Genomic DNA, 15,798 nt, shown 5'->3' on the forward strand with positions numbered 1-15,798 from the left:
AACCAGTCCATCCTAAAGGAGATCAGTCCTGGGTGTTCACTGGAAGGACTGATGTTGAAGCTGAAACTCTAGTACTTTAGCCACATGATGCGAAGGGCTGACTCATTTGAAAAGACCCTGATGCTGGGAAAGATTGAGGGCAGGAGGAGAAGGGGACAACAGAGGATGAGACGGTTGGATGGCATCAACTACTAAATGGACATGGGTTTGGGTGGACCCCAGGAGTAGGTGATGGACAGGGAGGCCTGGCGTGCCTCCTTTCATGCACTGAACCACTCTTCATCTGTTCATTTCAGTTCAAGGCAGAGATCTAAGCAACATATTAGATTCCACTGATTCCTCTCCATAGTCAGTTACTATGTCCTATAAATTCTAACCTCCAAATTTTATGCTAACTCATAACCTCTTCTCCATTTTCACCTTTTTAAAACCTGCATAATTTTGCAAGGTATTTACATACTCTAATATAGGTACTAACTATGTTTACTTATATGAACAGTTTCAAGAACATTTCTCTGATTACTTGCTTATTTATATACTTGTATGATAATCTAATGTTGTCCTTGAATTCCCATTTTACTAAATTTTCTTTTAATAAACATTATTTTCTAGAAACTCTGGCTTGAAGAAAACTTGAGAGAAAGCTCAGAGCATTTGCAGATTCTGCACCCCTGTCTCCCTCCTGCTGGCTCCCCAATTAAAAAAACCCTTGAGTGAGTGTGGAACATTTGTTATGACAGATGAACCAATACTGACATTTTATTATTAACTAAAGTCTATAGTTTGCATCAGGTTTTACTATTCATGTTATACAGTCCTATGGTTACTTACAAATGGATAACGCCATGTATTCACCATTACAGTCAGAATCATACAGAAGAGTTTTCTTGCCCTAAAGATCCACTCTGCTCTAACTATCCCTACCTCGCTTATCCCCAAATCTTGGAAATAATTGATCATTTTACTTTCTCCAAAATTTTAACTTTCTTGAGTGTCTTATACTTAGAATCATGTATGTAGCTTTTCAAATTGCCTTATTTCACTTAGCAATGTGCAGTTAATCTTCTCCAGGTCTTCTGTGGCTTGACAGCTCACTCCTTTTCATCACTGAATAATATTCCATTGTCAGTATGCATCACAGTTTGTCTACTCATTCACCTATTGAAGGACATCTTGGTAGTCTTCAAATGCAGGCAATTATGAACAATGGTGCTGTGGCCATTCATGTGTAGATTTCTGTGTGGATTAAGACTTCAATTCACCCCTTATCAAGGAACATGATTGATCAATTGCATAGAAAGACTATTTCTGTTTAGCTTTGTAAGAAACTGACAACTGTTTTCCAAAATAACATTACCATTTTGCATTATCGGAGAATGAGATGGTTGGATGGCATCACCAACTCAATGGACATGAGTCTGAGCAAGCTCTGGGAGTTGGTGACGGACAGGGAAGCCTGGTGTGCTGCAGTCCATGGGGTTGCAAAGAGTCAGACATGACTGAGCAACTGAACTGAACTTTGCATTACCACCAGCAATGAATGAGAAAGTTGCTATTGCTCTAGCAATTGTTGTTACTATTTTGGGTTTTAGTCATTTTAAGAACTGTACAATGGTATCTAACTGTTGTTTAATTTATAATACCCTTTCAATGCTTTGGTGTGATATCTGTTCAGATCTTTTGCCCACTTTTAGAGTGAATGCATATTAAACCCAGTTTTAAATTTTGTTATTGTTGGGTTTTACAAGTTCTTTTCATATTTTAGATATAAGACCTTTATTAGATAAGCCTTTTACAAATATTTTCTGATTGTCTTTTCATTTTCTTAACAGTGTCTTTCCTATAGCAGAAGTTTTTCAATTTAATGAAGTCCAACTTAGTATTCTCTTTGATGGATCATGTTTTGGTTGTTGTACCTTAAAAGTTTCAGAGGAGAGTGAAAAAGTTGGCTTAAAGCTCAACATTCAGAAAACGAAGATCATGGCATCTGGTCCCATCATCTCATAGGAAATAGATGGGAAAACAGCGGAAACAGTCTCAGACTTTATTTTTGGGGGTTCCAAAATCACTGCACATGGTGATTGCAGCCATGAAATTAAAAGATGCTTACTCCTTGGAAGGAAAGTTATGACCAACCTAGATAGCATATTCAAAAGCAGAGACATTACTTTGCCAACAAAGGTCCATCTAGTCAAGGCTATGGTTTTTCCAGTGGCCATGTATGGATGTGAGAGTTAGACTATGAAGAAAGCTGAATGCCAAAGACTTGATGCTTTTGAACTGTGGTGTTGGAGAAGACTCTTGAGAGTCCCTTGGACTGCAAGGAGATCCAACCAGTCCATCCTAAAGGAGATCAGTCCTGGGTGTTCATTGGAAGGACTGATGCTGAAGCTGAAACTACATTACTTTGGCCATCTCTTGCGAAGAGTTGACTCACTGGAAAAGACATTGATGCTGGGAGGGATTGGGGGCAGGAGGAGAAGGGGATGACAGAGGATGAGATGGCTGGATGGCATCACCGACTTGATGGACATGAGTTTGAGTGGACTCATACAATATAGTTTGAAGTCTTTCTTAATCTCTCTTGAAAAAAAATTTTTTGGACCCATGTGTTTTTCTGAAGCATATAGATTCATCTCCAAATATCTGTGGATTTTCTATCTATCTTTCTATTATTTATTTCTAGAGTTTAATACCATTTGGCCTGAGAGCAAGTTTCATACGATTTTTATTCTTTAAAATTTTTAAGATGTGTTTTAATACCCAGAACATAATCTGTGTTGGTGAATGTTCTTATGACTTTTGAGAAGAATATGTTTTATGTTGTTATTAGATGAAATATTCTATAAATGTCAATTTGATCCAGCTGATTGATAGCACAATTCAGTTAAGCTACAGCCTTACTAATTTTCTGCTAATAATCTGTCAATTGCTGATAGAGGGGTTTACTAAGAGATTTTACCAGGAAGAGATGTGGTCTTACATATGCTGTTGCTAATGTTCAGTTGCTAAGTCATGTCTGACTCTTGGCAACCACATGGACTGCAGTGTGCCAGGTTCCTCTGTCCTCCACTATGTTTCAATGTTTGATCAAATTCAAGTCCATTGAGTCGGTTATTGTGATCTAACCATCTCATCCTCTGTCGCCCCTTCTCCTTTAGCCTTCATTCTTTCTCAGCATCAGAGTCTTTTCCAATGAGTTGGCTTTTCACATCAGGCAGCCAAAGTTCTGGAGCTTCCGCTTCAGCATCAGTCCATCCAACAAATATTCAGAGTTAATTTCTTTTAGGATTGACAGGTTTGATCTCCTTGAATCCAAGGGACTCTCAAAAGTCTTCTTCAGCATTATAATTTGAAAGGATCAATTCTTTGGCGCTAAGCCTTCTTTATGATCCAACTCTTACATCCGTACATGACTGCTGGAAAAACCATAGCTTTGACTGTATGGATCTTTGTTGGCAAAGTGATGTCTCTGCTTTATAACATGCTATCTAGATTTGTCATAACTTTCCTTCTAAGGAGGAAGGGTATTTTAATTTCATGGTTGCAGTCACCATCTGAGATGATTCTGCAGCCCAAGAGAATAAAATCTGTCTTATATATTAATAAATACCTTTTAAAATATTCATGCCTTTTTTTTTCAGTTGACCTATTACAGTAGTGAATAATTTTATATAATTTTATAGTACTGATCATCATTGCATTCATAACCTTAGTTTATCCCTATTTTCTATGCACTTCCAGCTTTTGTTTGATATTTTATTATTTATGATTTTCACATAAATTGTTCAGGGCTTTTTGTGGTTTCTCTAGTTTCTGAATCATTGTTGACTTCACAAAAATTAACAGATATTTTCCTTTTTTCTCTATAGTCTAGAGTATTTTAAATTATACAGAAGTTATCTGTTTCATGAAAGCATAAATGAATTCACTTATAAAATTATGTGACTCCTTCCTGTTTTCAAGAAATACTTAATATTTTCATTTCTTTCATAGTTATGCCAATCTTCTGTATTTTCTTGTATCATTTATTAATCACACATTTTCCAATAGATCTTCAAATTTATTAGCATAGAGTTATACAACATATTTTGTAGATATATTTCATTTCTTCTGATTATGAATTTCAAGTAATTGTGATTTATTTATTCCTTCCTTTTTCCTTCTTTTCTCCTGTCCTTTCTGCTCTTCATCCTTTTTTCAATCCTTCCTTCCTGTCTCCTTGTTTCCTTCCTTCCTTTCTTTTTTTTTTTTAACATTTATTTATTTATTTGGCTGACTCAGGTCTTAGTTGTGGTGCATGGAGTCAGCTTAGTTGCTCCGAGGCATAGGGGACCCTAGTTCCCCAAGGGATTGAATTCACATTCTCTGCACTGCAAGTATTCCTAACAATTGGACCATCAGGGAAGTGTCCTTTTCCTTCCAATTAAGCAAAATAAACAATTATTTTTTAAAATTGAGACATACCCTTGCTTAAAGTCTCTCAAAGATTTTATTAGGATGAAATTCAAATTATCCATCATTATAAAGCAAAGTGCTTCACAAATTGATATTTACCTACTTCTGTAAGTCACTGCTACCCTTATTTGATATGGACATGTACAATTTTATTTCATTATTTCATCTTTGTACATGAAGTTGCCTCACCTAAAAATGTCCCTTATCCCTTCGTCATCCTTTCTCTGGATACATTCTGCAGGTCCAAAGATACTTGTGTTGGACACCTCCTACTGAGCCTTTTCTGGTAAGTCCTCCTTGAAGGTTTCATAGCTGGGATAAGTACCACTCACCTCTTCTAGACCTGTCAAAGTTGATTTTCCTTAGTGCTCAAACCTCATGCCTTTTCTTTGGTTGTTGCTATTCAGTTAGTTGCTAAGTCTGACTTAGCAAGAGTCTGACTCTTTGCAACCTCATGGACTGCAGGCTTCCCTGTTCTTCAGCTTTTCTCTATCTATACTCAATTCCCAGCAGAAAGCCAGCTCCATGGTATTAAATACCATCTTTATATATACATGAGTTTTAAAGTTTTATGTACAACTATGACTTTATCCTGTCAATTTAATATCTCTATGATAAATGCCTACTAAATATTTCAAATATAATATATTAAAAAAATGGAAATCTTGATTCTACTGCCACTCCCCAAACCTGTTATTTTCTCGCTGTTCCCTATCTTAGGTAATAGCATCACTACTCATCTAGTTTGCTTAGTTTAAATATCTTGGAATAATTTTTGACCCCATGCTTTCTCTTATAACCTCATACGCAATCTAGCAGTCAAACTTGCCATCTCTACCTTCAAAAATATTTCTTTACACTTCTATCCCTGCTGCTATAGTCCAGATGATCAGTCTCTCTTACCTAGACTATTGTAATGACCTTCAGATTTGGCTCCTTCTTCCACTCTTATTGACCTATTGTATATTTTCCACATTGCAACCAGTGTTACCCATTATAAAATCAGGTTATTACCACCATTTCCAGTCTTCTTATGGCCTCACATTTCATTTCAAGTAAAATAAAAAATACTTGCTGTTGCTGATGCTAAGTCACTTCAGTCGTGTCCGACTCTGTGTGACCCCATAGATGGCAGCCCACCAGGCTCCTCCGTCCCTGGGATTCTCCAGGCAAGAACACTGGAGTGGGTTGGCATTTCCTTCTCCAATGCATGAAAGTGAAAAGTGAAAGGGAAGTCGCTCAGTCATGTCCAAAGTCGCTTAGTCGTGTCAGACTCTCTTCAACCCCATGGACTGCAGCCCACTAGGCTCCTCCATCCATGGGATTTTCCAGGCAAGAGTACTGGAGTGGGGTGCCATTGCCTTCTCCTTACTGTGGCCTAAAATCCAGAAATCATGATTCCTAATCTTGTCTCTTACCATTCCTATCACAAACGATACATACAACATTGCCAGACTGACCCCTCTGCATACTGATCACCTTGACTACATAATACCTTCTACTATACTGTAACTTCTATGTCACTCCAGTCTTGTCTGACTCTTTGAGACCCTATGGATTGCAGGCTGTCAGGCTCCTCTGTCCGTGGGATACTCCAGGCAAGAATATTGGAGTGGGTTGCCATGCTCTCCTCCAGGGGATCTTTCCAACCCACATCTCCCACATCTCCTGCATTGGCAGGTGGGTTCTTTACCACTAGAGCCACCTAGGAAGGCCTAGCTCTGACTAGAAATGCTTATCTATTAGAAATACAAGTGATTCAATTTCTGATTTCATCCAGGTGATTTCTTTTTCTTCCTAGTTCTTAACACTGCTGCTGCTGCTGCTAAGTCACTTCAGTCATGTCCGACTCTGTGCGACCCCATAGACGGCAGCCTACCAGGCTCTTCCATCCCTGGGATTCTCCAGGCAAGAGTACTGGAGCGGGGTGCCATTGCCTTCTCCTGACATTATATTAAATTTTTTGTTTGTGTGTCATCTATCACCACTAGAATATAAGCTATGTCAAGCCAGGAGACTGGTTTATTGCCTGGTATGTAAAAAATGCTTTATAAAAACTTTCAGAATAAAGGAGAAGTTAAATGTATTTTTTGTATTATTATAGCTTTTTTTTTCTGCACAGTTCTTTACAGAATTTACAGTGACTATCTTCCCTATAGATTATAAACTCTAAACTAAAGGACTAAGTATTTTCTCTTCTACCCAAAAATCTACCTTATTTAATAGTAGGTACACAGGCAATATTTGTGATGTAAAATACCTTCATTTTATATTGTAAGTGAGTGAGGGAATTCTTATAAACAAGGAAAGCTAAGAATATCAGCTTGATTGGGTCACATATGGTAAAAAGAAGAAGGAACTCTGGAAGAAAATACCTTGAAGACCTTCTGATTATTTTTGCCCCATTTTCAGCATTAAGGTTTCCATCTGCAAGGGGAAGTTTTCTGGAAACAGTAGCTTAGGAAAATACACAATATGAAGCTCTTATAATTGCCATGTTTATACTGAGTTCTGGGTTAGCTGCTTTGAAACAGTCCTGGTAAAAATAAACTTTCAATGTGTTTTAAGCAATCAGTGTTTCCAATAAGCACTGTCAACATGACCTTTAGTGGTCTCCAGAACTTCTCCTTTACTAAGTATTTAACTGGCTGCTCAACCTCTATGCCTTCCTGTCTGCCTTTAATTTTCCCTCAGCAATTTTAATGCTGGAACAACAACAAAATACACAAGTCATCCTCTGGGAGGATTTCTAACCATAATTTGAAAAGCCCTTGAAATAAGAAAATTGAAATGGATTAGAGGAAGAATAGTAGTACATATTACATATTCGTACATACATATGTATGTAATTACATCACACACATAGGATAAACAACTATAAATGCACATCACATTCTCTCTCCTATTTTCTATTCAACACTCAACTATAAGTCCCTACCTCATTTTCTTTCAAGGGGAAATTTTGGATTCCACATGTAGAAATCATGTAGAAATACTTTTTGATAAAATTATTACCCATGTTCCATAATAATGATAATATTTAAGAATATTTATAATTCCTATTAAATTACGTAAGGAAAGTCATCCTAAAACTCTTAAATCTCTTGTCATATTTTCATATTAATACTTGGGGCCTCTTTATAAAATAAGTCTATCCATCACTAAAAGAGAATCAATATTAATAAAATGAGACATTATTGAAAAGTTTACAAGCTACAAATATAAATCATGTATAATAAATTTTATTGTAAGTAACTTTATAGATAATTTGAAATAACCCAAGGTCACATCATAAATGTGTAACTCATCTAGCAGACTATGTAATGATAAACCTAGAGAAAGAATACACTGGTTGTCACACATACCATTTTTTCCTTTTTTTCAGCTTCACTGAAAACAATCGTAAGATATTTAAAACCATACATTGTGGTGATCTAACACACATATATATCGTGAGAGTATTTTTTTTCCATCACTAGTTATTTAACACATTCATCACCTCACATATTACCTTTTTTTCTATAAGAACATTTAAGTTCTATTTTCTTAGCAACTATTATACAATACAGTACTATCAACTACAGAAACCATGCTTTACATTAGATTCTTAGCTCTTTTTCCTCTTAAAGCTAAAGTCTGTTCCTCCTTACCAACTACTCTCTATTGCCTAACCTACTCTTCTAGTACCTGGCAACCACTTTTCTACTAATTTTTCAAAAATATTCCACATATAAAAGCAGTAATTGCCTTTCTTGGTGTGGCTTATTTTCCTTAGCATAATGCCCTCTAGGTCCATCTACATTGTCACAAATGGTAAGATGCCCTTATTTTTCATAACTGAATAATATTCATATATACACACATATCAATATCAATACATATATGGAGAATATGTGTGTGTGTATATATATATAAAACATTTCTTTATCCACTTATCTGAAGACTGTTTCCATATTGTAGCTATTGTGATTATTCCTGCAATGAACATGGAACTATATATAACTCTGAAATACAATTTTCCAATTTCTTTGAATACACACCCAGAAGCAGAATTGCCAGATCATATGGTTCCTCAAGAAATTACAAGCTCTATTTTTAATTTCTTGAGGAACCTCCATACTGTTTTCCATAGTGGCTATATCAATTTACATTCCTACCAACAGTGTACAAGTGTTCCCTTTACTACATATCCTCACCAGTATTTATCATCTCTTGTATTTTTACTGATAGCTATTCTAACATGTGTGATGCATTATCACATTGTGGTTTTGATTTACTTTTTTGAAAAGACCATCCTTTCCTCATTATACATTCTTGGCCATTTTGTCATAAATTAATTGACCATATATGCATGTTTATTTCTGGGCTCTGCAATCTGTTCCATTGATCTATATCTCTGTTTTTATGTCAATACCATACCATTCTGATTACTATAGCTTTATAATACATTTTGAAATCAGACTGTGTAACGCTTCTAGCTTTGTTCTTTTCTCTCAAGCTTGCTTTGGACAGGTTCTTTCACTTCTTTTTTCTTAGAACAGAAAAAAAGTAGATCATACCAACAATTTCTATATCTCATAAAATATAATAAGCAACATGAATCAAATTTGATTTGTATTCTTAAAGCTATTCTCAAGGGAATGTATCAATAAAGAGAAATAGAGAACAAAATTTCAATTCTTGAACTTCATATCTAATTCATATCAACTTCTGGATTTCAAAACATATATTTGCTCCAAAACTAAAATCATCAAACAATAGCAACAGAATCCTAAAACATACATGTTCTAGTAAGGTTAAAAAAAGAAAAAAGACTAGAAGTAGGACACAGAGAAGAGAAGATGGTTAAATTTAAATTTTAATTGCTGTTGATTCCAGCTATAATCACCATTTTCTAGACCAAACTTAAAACTTCTTGAATGCCAGGCAGTCAATAGAGGAAAACAGTCATTTTTATGTATGAAATATAAGGAAGATTCAGTGAATACAACTATAGACCCTTTTTAGTTTAAACACCACAAAATAGGCATTAGTGTTTGTTTTCCTAAGGAAATAATAAGGACTTATTCTCAAGACCATGTATGACTTATGGGAGAAACAAAGCAAGGATAGGTATAATGCCCCAGCACACCAGAAGCACTTCCATAGTACTGCAGGACTTTCTCACCTTAAAAGTCGTGGTGCCATACAGCTTGGTAGTGTGGACTGTCTCTGGAAGGACATTAGTGATATTGGTGATAAATTCCTCCAAGTACTTACAGGATTTCTCCAAGTGTGTTGTATTGATAATAATCTGGACAAGCTAGAAAATAACAAGAACATGTAAGGGTCATTTGACTATTTACCCTTGGATGCATGGCTCATTATGAATCTGCTGGTGCAAGAAAAACAAAAGGCACAATGGCAGAGACATTCTGTATTCTGTAAATGTTAAAGTGAAAACACAGGATTAGGTATCACTTCCTCTGTGAAGACTTCCCTGACTTCCCAAAGAATCTGGCATTTCCCCCTACTATACGAGTAAATGTCACTATTTTAAACTCATATCTTTGGTTTAAAATAAAGGCTAGGCTAAGATAAAAAACTGATAGTATTTAGCATACAACCTGGAAATAAATAATTGCCAAATGAATAAAATAAACTCCTACTAAAAGAATAAGACAGTAAATGACAGTAAGTTTCAAAATAAGGCACAATGAACATAGGAATTTTGAAACAGTTGCAATATATAAATAAACTACATCAGTTTCTATGAAAGAAAAAAACATGAGCACAGGAATCAGAGAAATCAGGGAGCAACTACTTACAAATTATCGATACTGACAAAATTTCTTGACTTCTCTAAGCCTATTTATTTACCTGTAAAATATTAATAATTTCTAACACACTTATTATGAAGACTAAACATTCTTTTGTTAATACTATTTTCCTTTTCTTATAGAAGAGATCCTTAGAGAAGGCAGTACTGATAAGATAAAAAGCCATCTGTAAATTTCTTCGAGAGCAGGATGAGGAAGAAAACTGTTGTCTATAGAATTAAACTTTCTAAACCACTTCACAGTTCATTTTCTTATATCACCCTCCTAGCAACCAGAAGAAGTAAGTTAAGTGGGTATAATTATTACTTCCATTCTACCGTAAGAGAAACAAAAAATGAAATTAAACTGGGATTCAAATCCAAGTCATCAACCTTCAAATTATGGTCTCATCTTAATGATTTCAGCCAGTGCCTTTTAGCATAAGCTTAAGATGGCAGCCCTGGAGTGCTACATTTTTATGTATATTAGGCTGAACTATCAGATTCAGGGGCTGACATCAACTATACATCTCCATGCTTTGATTTTACCTTGTGTAAAAAATTAAGTTAAAATTTTTAATGACTGATACCTACTATGTATTTCAACTATAAAAAACTATTCACATTCCCCAAAAAGAAACACAAAGAGAAAGTAAAATGGAACCTTTTTTTACCTTTCTTTCCCACGTCTTTAACTTTTCATTTTCACAAGAATATGTCAAGGGGTGGGGTTGTGGTAGGCAGGGGAGTTTTGGTGTTTAAGGCTATGAATGAACTTGTATCTTCTTTTAGTCTAATGAGATAATAATCCAGAGAAGTGAGTAGATGACAGAAGGGGAAAACTGGAGTTAAAGATGAAGGGAGGTACTACACATTTTTAAATCAAATGATATTCCAAAACAATGTTTAAAAGATGGAATTGTACTTCAGTAAAAGTGACTATATTATGCTGTGGAATATTAAATTAAATTATTAATAGGACCGTAATCAGAAATACTATACTAAAGCCTTTGATTGTGTGGATCACAACAAATTGTGGAAAATTCTTATAGAGATTTGAGTACATCTCAGACCACCTTACCTGTCTCCTGAGAAACTTGTATGCAGGTCAAGAAGCAACAGTTAGAACCAGACACAGAACAACAGACTGGTTCAAAACTGGGAAAGGAGTACATCAAGGCTATGTATTGTCACCTTGCTTATTATATCATGAGAAATGCTGAGCTGGATGAAACACAAGCTAGAATCAAGATTGCTGAGAGAAATATCAATAACCTCAGATATGCCAATGATAACACTCTAATGGCAAAGTGAAGAGGAACTAAACAGCCTCTTGATGAAGGTAAAAGAGGAGAATGAAAAAGCTGGCTTAAAACTCAACATTCAAAGAACTAAGATCATGGCATCCCATCCCATCACTTCATCGCAAATAGAAGGGGAAAAAGTGGAAACAGTGACAGATTTTATTTTCTTGGGCACTGAAATCACAGCGGACAGTGATTGCAGCCATGAAATTAAAAGACACTTGTTCCTTGCAAGGAAATCGATGATAAACCTAGACAGTGTATTCAAAAGCAGAGACATCACTTTGCTGGCAAAGGTCCATATAGTCAAAGCTATGGTTTTTCCAGTAGTCATATACAGACGTGAAAGCTGGACCGTAAAGAAGGCTGAAAAATTGATGCTTTCAAATTGTGGTGCTGGAGAGGATTCTTGAGAGTCCTTCGGACAGCAAGGAGATCAAACCAATTAGTACTAAAGGAAATCAATGCTGAATATTCATTGGAAGGACTGATGCTGAAGATGAATCTCCAATACTATAGCTATCTGACTGAAAAACCTGCTCATTGGAAAAGACCCTGCTGCTGGTAAAGCTTGAAGGCAAAAGAGAAGAGGGCGGCAGAGAGTGAGATGGTTAGATAGCATCACTGATTCAACAGACCCGAATCTGAGCAAACTGCAGGAGATAGCGAAGGACAGGAAGCCTGGTGTGTTGCAGTCCAAGCAGTCTCAAAGAGTCGGACATGACTTAGCGACTGAGTAACAACCCCTTCCTCAAACAGCACACAGCACAGGGCCAAATACACAATTCATTCTCCAAAAATACATGTCAACTCATAATAATGCTTTAGTAATAGATTCAAGTAAGGGAAAAGGTAACTTCTACCCCCTAAGGATCAGCCAAAAACAGCTACTTTTGAAACATAATGGCAAAGATAAAAGACCCAGTTCCAAGAAAGATAAGTTAGGGCAACAATGGGACTAAGTTTTTTACGACTTCCCACAATTCATCAGACAAGTTCATATTAATCATTAGGCTCTTTCTGGGCTTCCCTGGTGGCTCAGATAGTAAAGAATCTGCCTGCACTATGGGAGACCTGGGTTCCATCCCAGGGTTGGGCTTCCCAGGTTGGGGTAGTGGGAAAGAACATGACTGCCAATGCAGGAGACATAAGAGACATGGGTTCAGTCCTTGAGTCAGGAAGATCCCCTGGAGCACAGAATGGCAACCCACTCCAGTATTCTTGCCCGGAGAATCCCCAAGGAGAGAGAAGCCTGGTGGGCTACAGTCCATGGGGTCTCAAAGAATCAGACACGAGTGAAGCAACTTAGCACATACCCAGGTCCTTTCTATTCATTCGATAGTTTGAATTTGGACACTCTGAATTTTGGAAAAAAAATTCTGTCACCTATAAAATTACCCAAAATATCAGCTTTTTAACTTGAGAGTGCTTTAGGGAAAAACACCCACAAAAATAAGTGATTTCTCATCCTCTTCCTTTCAATGTGTTTCTTCTTCAGAGAAGGACTAAAATCACTTTAAAATTTTAAATTTTATACGTTAAATCATTCTTCCTCATGAGTGGGAATGTGGCTACTGGAAAGGTTGTCTTGATGTGGAAGCTAGAAAAGTAAGAGAGTTAATCTGGGGAACCAAAAATTTTCTATTTTAAAATGAGCATAACCAATAGGGAACACATTCTATCTATCAAAAGAAATCCTAATAATAAGGAGGAATCGTGTCATGTTATAGAAATAAAAAACAGTGGCAGTCAAAGAGAAAATTGTCATGTTTTGCAGGATATTGGCAGTTTTTAAAAAAAGGAGGCGGCTTCACTGGGTACAGTAGTAATTTCCCATGACTTTTTAAAGATCTGTCAACACAAAAGATCACCATGAATTACATCAATTGGCTGTCAGTCACTTTTGAAATGTTTCATTGCTGAGCATAGAAGAGACTATTAAAACACTCTAAGATTACAGTAGATACCATGTCATTTTCAAAGGGAATATTTGGCTGCTAATGAGGTCTAAGTGATCTCTACTCCTGAATGACAGCTAACCAAAATCCTTAAAAGGGCATTTACAGATGTGAAGCCAGATGCTTTGGGAGTTATTTTGAACTTAAGGGTGAAATGAAGCAATTTCTTATATCAACTTCCATCAGAGTTTGAGCTCCTTTGATATTTTTAACCCATACTACCCACTCTCTTTTAAAAATATATCACTGCAGCAATCTAAACTGTCCTATTGTTTCAAGAACATGGAACTAACAATGTATTAAGATACTGGTTATAGCTCATATAAAGTGGAGTTCTATGAAAATTGTACCAAAAAAAAAAAACCCCACCAAAAAGCAAATAAACACCTCTCACAACTAAATGACAGAAGATACTTAGATGAAAAACCATTAAGAAACAGGAATTTGTTTTTGCAGGGGGTGGGGAGTCTTTTCTTCCTAAAATCAGAGAGAATCTAATAAAGAAGGCACAGAGTAGACTGTAGGCATCACTTCTTCAACTTTGCTCCAAACACCACAGTAGAGGCCGAACCATGATCACAGACAGGTATTCATATTCCTGACAAACTCCAGGAAAGAAAATGTCTTCATAATCATTAACAGTTCAAAACTAAGCCTTAAATTCCAAGAAGAGGTTTTCGTTCCTGACTATAAGTTACTTCTGAAGTATACACATCTACTTATATTAGGATATATTACATTACCTTGTCCCCCAAAACAGATAATTTAGTATACTGAAGCTCCAAATGGACTAATCCAAGCCAAGAAAATGACTCTTTCCACCCACCAATGCCTCTCAACTACTGATAGAAAATATTAAAAATGAAATAACAGTCTTATTTCTCATTCACAAATATAAGCTATCCCTAAGACAGTCCATCCTAAAGGAGATCAGTCCTGGGTGTTCACTGGAAGGACCGACGTTGAAGCTGAAACTCCAATACTTTGGCCAACTCATGCGAAGAGCTGACTCATTGGAAAAGACCCTGATGCTTGGAAAGATTGAGGGCAGGAGGAGAAGGGGACGACAGAGGATGAGATGGCTGGATGGCATCACCAACCCAATGGACATGGGTTTGGGTTGACTCCAGGAGTTGGTGATGGACAGGGAGGCCTGGTGAATTGCAGTTCATGGGGTCACAAAGAGTTGGACATGACTGAGTGACTGAACTGAGCTGAACTGAAGACTTCAAGGAATTTTATCTCCATTTCACCTCAGCAAGGGTATAAAAAGCTGTGTCAGCTACCCATTTTATACCATCTCTATGGTAAATACCTAAACTATTAAAATACTTGGAATTATTGGTTTTGAATTCAAAGGACTAACACAAAGATTATATTTGAAAAACTTCTGTATACATGTTTTAACATAATATTAGCAATATCACTGCTGTTAACAATAGGGGATGGAGACAAATGATATGCGGGAGATAACATAGGACAGAACCACATGGTCATCAATCTAAACCATATTAAAAGGAAAAGGAGAATGCAAAGCATTGGTCATTTATTCAGGTCCCCTGGGGCATGATTATAACCATAAAAATATGTGTTCAATATGGTATAACTACCAGCCCCTCTAAATTTCTTTAACTTTATGCTGAAAACCTACCTACCTACTTTCTTCCCCCACCCCCCCGCCCTTCTTCTCTCTTTCATTACTTAACAATTCCTATATACCCAGGAACTGGGATAGGGTTGTACATAATTATACACAAGACAAAGTCCCTGGTTTCATGGAGATTGTAGTAAACACATATAAACACATAGTATGACAGCAGGTGGTAGTAAGCACTGGGAATAGGAAAGAGAAAAAGGAGGTACAAGGGGATAGTATTAATCTGTCTGAGCTACTCGGAGATAGGGGGGTCAAGAGGCCTCTTTAAGGAAATAATATTTGAGAAGGATTTTAAGTGAAGGTATATTGCTCTCATGTGTAATAAATTCTTTTATGTCTAATTTATATTTTAAGCTTTTCTATAATTACATTCTTCATAAAGAGAGTATCCTTTCATTCATTGTAAAACCTTCATGGATCACAGCCTTGTCATGGCAAAGAGGCTTGTATAACTCAATGAAGCTATGAGCCATGCAGTACAGGGCCACCCAAGATGGATGGGTCATAGTGAATAGTTACAACAAACCATGGTCCACTGGAAGAGGAAATAGCAACCCAGTCCAGTATTCTCGCTTGGAAAACCCCATGAACAGTATGAAAAGGCAAAAAGATAGGACACTGGAA

General features: G+C 36.4%; 1 protein-coding gene across 2 annotated transcripts in view; it reads right to left on the reverse strand.

Moving 5' to 3' along the window:
• EXOC6B (exocyst complex component 6B) overlaps positions 1-15,798 on the reverse strand; it is a 726,749-nt gene that overhangs the window by 270,861 nt on the left and 440,090 nt on the right. For both annotated transcript variants that reach the window (XM_069583682.1, XM_069583683.1), the window contains exon 17: positions 9,626-9,760. In XM_069583682.1, the coding sequence (XP_069439783.1) occupies positions 9,626-9,760 (135 nt within the window). The remainder of the gene's footprint in view (positions 1-9,625; positions 9,761-15,798) is intronic.

The sequence above is a fragment of the Ovis canadensis genome, chromosome 3 (genome assembly GCF_042477335.2).
Source record: "Ovis canadensis isolate MfBH-ARS-UI-01 breed Bighorn chromosome 3, ARS-UI_OviCan_v2, whole genome shotgun sequence".
NCBI classification, from domain to species: Eukaryota; Metazoa; Chordata; class Mammalia; order Artiodactyla; family Bovidae; genus Ovis; species Ovis canadensis.